Source organism: Octopus bimaculoides, chromosome 3 (assembly GCF_001194135.2).
Source record: "Octopus bimaculoides isolate UCB-OBI-ISO-001 chromosome 3, ASM119413v2, whole genome shotgun sequence".
Classification (NCBI taxonomy): domain Eukaryota; kingdom Metazoa; phylum Mollusca; class Cephalopoda; order Octopoda; family Octopodidae; genus Octopus; species Octopus bimaculoides.
Window position 1 is genome coordinate 68,624,501 of NC_068983.1, and position 5,468 is coordinate 68,629,968.

General features: G+C 37.2%; 1 protein-coding gene across 2 annotated transcripts in view; it reads right to left on the reverse strand.

Annotated features, from left to right (window-relative positions):
• Positions 1–3,239: 3,239 nt before the first annotated feature.
• Positions 3,240–5,468, reverse strand: part of LOC106872091 (uncharacterized) — a 30,572-nt gene continuing 28,343 nt past the window's right edge. For both annotated transcript variants that reach the window (XM_014918951.2, XM_014918950.2), the window contains exons 3-4: positions 5,127–5,307; positions 3,240–3,832 (exon numbers count right to left, since the gene is read on the reverse strand). In XM_014918951.2, the coding sequence (XP_014774437.1) occupies positions 3,488–3,832; positions 5,127–5,307 (526 nt within the window). In that variant the 3' untranslated portion in view covers positions 3,240–3,487. The remainder of the gene's footprint in view (positions 3,833–5,126; positions 5,308–5,468) is intronic.

Sequence of the window (5,468 nt, forward strand, 5' to 3'; positions counted from 1 at the left end):
CCACTTATGCGTACCTTTCCTTCATTGGACACTAAACTCCGCTTGCGAAGGCCTGTTGAGGCAAGTGAAATCGAAATCGAACCAAATTCAACGACTGACACCCATGCCAACCTCTCCTTCATTGGACACTAAACTCAGCTCGCGAAGACCTGTTGGGGCAAGTGAAATCGAAATCGTGATGGCACCTGTACCACTGGAGCACTAAGAGCACTGTCCGAGCTTGATCATTGCCAGAGCAGCTGTCTGGCTTCTGTGCCAGTGGCACGTAAATAGCACCATTTGAGCATGATCGTTACCAGCATCGCCTTCCTGGCACGTGAAAAGGCATTCGAGCGAGATCGTTGCCAGTGCCCCTGGACTGGCTCTTGTGCGGGTGGCACATAAAATACACCATTTTGAGCGTGGCTATTGCCAGTACCGCCTGACTGACTTTCGTGCCGGTGGCACGTAATAGCACCCACTACACTCTCGGAGTGGTTGGCGTTAGGAAGGGCATCCAGCTGAAGAAACTCTGCCAAATCAGATTGGAGCCTGGTGTAGCCATCTGGTTCGCCAGTCCTCAGTCAAATCGTCCAACCCATGCTAGCATGGAAGCAGACGTTAAATGATGATGATATATATATATATATATATATATACACATGTTTATATATATATATGCATTTATATATATATATATGTGCGCGTGTATGTGTGTGTGTGTGCGCGCATGTATATATGTGTGTGTATGTATATATATGTGTGTGTGTGTCTGTGTTTGTACCCCCATTAACGCTTGACAGCCAATGTTGCTGTGTTTATGTACCCGTAACTTAGCCGTTTGGCAAAACACACCGATAGAATAAGTACTAGACTTACAAAGAATAAATTCTGGGATCGATTTCTTTCACTAAAATTGGTGCTCCAGCATAGCCGTAGTCACACTGAACAAGTAAAACAATAAAAAAAACTATGACATTTTAACACCATGCAACACCAGATATCTCTGCTAGTGTAATATGAATGTGAAATGTTTTGGTGTATGACTTTTGGCCCACCTATACATACATGCATACATATATATACACACACACACACACACACTAAGCTACAGTAGAAGGCTATAGTAGTAGATGCTTGCCCAAGGTGCCATGCAGTAGGACTGAGCTTGCAACCATGTGGTTATGAAGCAAACTTCTCAACCACACAGCCACACATGCACCTATATAGTATATATAAATTACCATTAGGTCCCCTAAACCTGTAAGGCAACTACTCAGTGTGCTCATACCTTAAAATGGCAAGGTGTATGTATCAGTGGTCAGGTTGCAGGTGTACAATGAAAAATCAATACTAGCTGCCAAAAGAGAAACTGATTAATGACTCAATTAAATAATGTGTATCAAGCTTTGAACTTTTTGGCATGCTGTGAGGCAAAGCAGAGACTAACATTCCAAGCAGAGCACCTTATTAGAAGAGAAATATCTCTATATCACTCTGCCACACAGCAATATGCCTCACTTTTGTTTAACCCAAATTCAATTTAGGATGTCACAGACATTAAATAAGCTACCAATTTTAGTGATTTTTAATTATAGCGCTTACTATCGATTTACTCTATTACTCATGTCTGTGCTATAAAAATTCATGCAAGGTTTCAGCTGTCAAGATGGTCACGGTTGGAATGCCTTTGATCATAGGTCTGCTTCACATGGGGTGAAACACAATAATATTCATACAAAAATTACACCATTTTCTCTGTCGAGGTATAGTAATGCTTGAAATTTTAGTTTCTTCTTTATCTCGTCATACATCTTCAGGTTCACTCTAATTTAATTCTTACAAACACAAACCATCACCAGATCATATATTCTATTGACTGTTCTTTTACTATATGTTTAACATTCATGCAACTGTTTATTATGTAAATGATTTCTCTGCATATTAACATAAAATAAGATAAACTTATAGGTTGGCCATATCCTGTGATGAACTTATAATTACATATCCTCTACTTCTAAATTTTTCTCTACTTTTTCCTTTCTTTTTTATATGACTTAGTCTGAGAAAGAAGGGTAGCTTCCAAATCTCTTTCAGGGCCTTGAGACTGGTGTGAGAAAGAGAACAAGTTATCCTTAGACTGGTGACATAGCTCAACTGCTCACAATGGAGTATACTCCATTAATGCTACCCAAGCGACGAGGTGGCAGAATCGTTAGGACACCGGGTGAAATGCTTAGCTGTATTTCGTCTGCTGTTATGATCTTGAGTTCAAATTCCGCCGAGGTCGACTTTGCCTTTCATCCTTTCGGGGTTGATTAAATAAGTATCAGTTACACACTGGGGTCGATGTAATCGATTTAATCCCTTTGGCTGTCCTTGTTTGTCCCCTCTATGTTTAGCCCCCAGTGGGCAATAAAGAAATTTTTTAAAATGCTACCCAAGGGTCAAGAAGGTGTTAGACAGGGAGATGGATTAAGTCCTATGAACAAAAAATATCCCTACAACAAGCTTCTAACCATTTTCAATCCACCAAATTTTAATCTTAAGACTTTCAAGTTGCTGTGTAATATGATTGAACTTGAAACCGTGCAGTAACTAACTGAACTTCTTAATCACATGGTCTTGGCTGTGCTCAGTTTATTGTCAGATATTTATGTCACTTACTTGAACATTAATGGGTAATCAGTCTCAGTGACTTCTTATAGAAACCAATGGCTACTAGCTCCTCTTCTAGTTGCACCCCAATATTGCAAACTACCAAATTACAGGTCAAATTTACAATATCTACAATGGTCAGTTGATCCTAACCTATTGAACCTATTTTCAGCTTGAGAATTTATGAGTGAAATTTCTTGGTTGGTGCAGGGAATAGGAACTACAAACTTCTCAGTTGCCTGTCTTATTAACTCAGACACCTGTTGTTCATGTAACAAGTTGTTGTTTATGTACTACTTGTCAGTGGCTTACTAGATATGAGAGTTGGAATGCTACCTAAATAAATGTTTATGAGTCTAATCTCAGCTTGAGAAATAGCAGAAATGAATGAAACTCTTAAAAAAGAAAAAAAAAACCCCTGAGAAAAACTGAAGTTAACAATCTGAGAAACTTTCTGCTGTCTCTTATAATTTAAGTACTAAACAATGAGCCATTGAAATATCTCCCTTATGTCTGGCCTTTGTTTCTATAAATAGTGATTTTCTACTTTGGTGAAAGACAAAATATTGGAAAGAAATATAGGTAATGAATCAATTCCAACATATTACAAGTACCTACTTTATCAATCTTTGTATTTATTTGGTTTAGTATACCTAGTGATAAATACAATAATATATGTATGCAGTTTGTTTCTCCACCTTATGCTTTTAACTTATAAATGTTGAAATTACATTTGTGGGATCTGAACCGAGAAACTGGACGGACAAGGCTAAATATTGAAAACCATTTTGTGCTGTGTTCTTATGTTTCTGTCACATTGCTCCTCTCTTGTAAGCAATAATTATATCTTCTAAATGTTTCTCAACTGAACAAACAGTTTTAGGGTGTGTGGTAGCCCCAGTTGTTCCAGTCCCGCCTCAAGTTTACCGACATAGTTTTCTTTCAGAGTTTGTCGTATAGTTTTACGACATAATGACTGCAGTGAAGGCAACACAGGTGATGTGGTGTAGCCAAGTCCGGTGAGATATTGGCGCATTTCTTTCATGTGTAGAAGATTTGTCCTACATGTATTCAGTGAGTGTATATCTGTATAACCTCGTTCATAAATATAAGACAGATTTAACAGGAATGTCAGTACAGTTTTGTAAATTTGTTCGGGTGAAAGCTGGCAGGATAACAGAGCCATGTTAACTATCTGAAAACGATAAGAAAAAGAAAAGGAATAAATATTAGAAGTAAAATTGAGATTACATGCCTATTTCATGAAAATTGATGTTTGTAATTATATTTGTAATAATCAAATAAATTTCACAACAACAGAAAATGTTTTGTTCTGATATTATTGTTATAATTATCAGGAGCCTATTGTATACAGAGCTCAATTTCAATACAATTCAAATGAGTTAATGTCAATTTAATTTATCAACATTTCTCCAAATTGGAATTTATATTTCAAACTATAAAGGAATTTATGAATAATCAATAGAATTTAATGATATTTATATAAAAGTAGAGAAAATATTGTTGCCAAGGACAGTGTAAAATGCTTACATTTAAGTTCATACAAGTTATGTTAGTTTAAAAACTTAATTTAATTATTCTCAAAACATATAGGCATATATTCTGGAAGTTTTATTCTTATTTATAATTTCACCAATAAAGATGAACAAAAGATAACAATGACTATTATTCTTCAAATGGCTGCAACTTAGATGCATTTTACCAAAATGTGCAAAGAATTCCTGTCCTCCATTAGCTTTGGTAGATTCTCAATTCCATGTGGTGTATCTCTGCTAATAATATCAATGGAGTTGAGTCATCTTTGTCCTCTATTAGAGTGTGGAAGTCTCCAAAATATAACATCTGATATGGTCTATTGTTCAGCATCATAGAAGTGGTCTGCAGAGGCTACCCTGCACGGAGAAATAATAGTAGAAATGGGCAAAATGCACCCACAAATCTCCTCTTTGAACTTGTGCACATGCCATGAGATGTTTTAAGCCCTCATAAGAAATATGGTGTATGTACCATCAAGACAATCTTGAAGCTCTTTCTTCATAGTTCAGGTTTCAGTTCCACAGAGAAGAATGGATATTGTTTACTAGTATATGTCTATAGTGAAGGCATGTGGCCTAGTGGTTAGGCTGTTGTACTCACAATCACCAGATTGTGGATTCAATTCCCAGACCGGGCAGCACATTGTGTTTTGAACATTACATAACAGGATTGTATTATGTATTACTATTAATGAGTTAACAAGGGTACTCAACATGCTACAAATAGCAACCAAATCTCCCTCAAATTACACACTACAAGCTTAAAGAAGGAAGGATACATTGTGTAATGTAGTCCTAAATATGTTGTCTGCAAAGAATGGTCCTGGTCGGAATGTTTTTGCTCAATCAGAATTAACCTGAAAACAAACAACTGAAATGTATTCCATATCACATCACAGTCTAATACTGACCACCACTTCAGACTATACTTACCATTTTATTAGTGTTCTGTAAAATGTAATAAAACACAGATGGACACCATGCAGGGCTGCTGAAGCTGCTACCATTTCTTATGAGCATCATAATGATTTCAAAGTTTGGTTCCATTGCACGTACAGATACCATGAAGGGGCTGATGCCTTCGTTGTCGGCAGCATCAATTTTTGCACCATAACTGGGATGGAAAAAAAGGAAAGAAGGTCAGAGATTAAAAGATTAATAGAACAACAGAGGCGGCGAGCTGGCAGAAACGTTAGCGCGCCGGGCGAAATGCTTAGCGGTATTTCGTCTGCCATTACGTTCTGAGTTCAAATTCTGCCAAGGTTGACGTTGCCT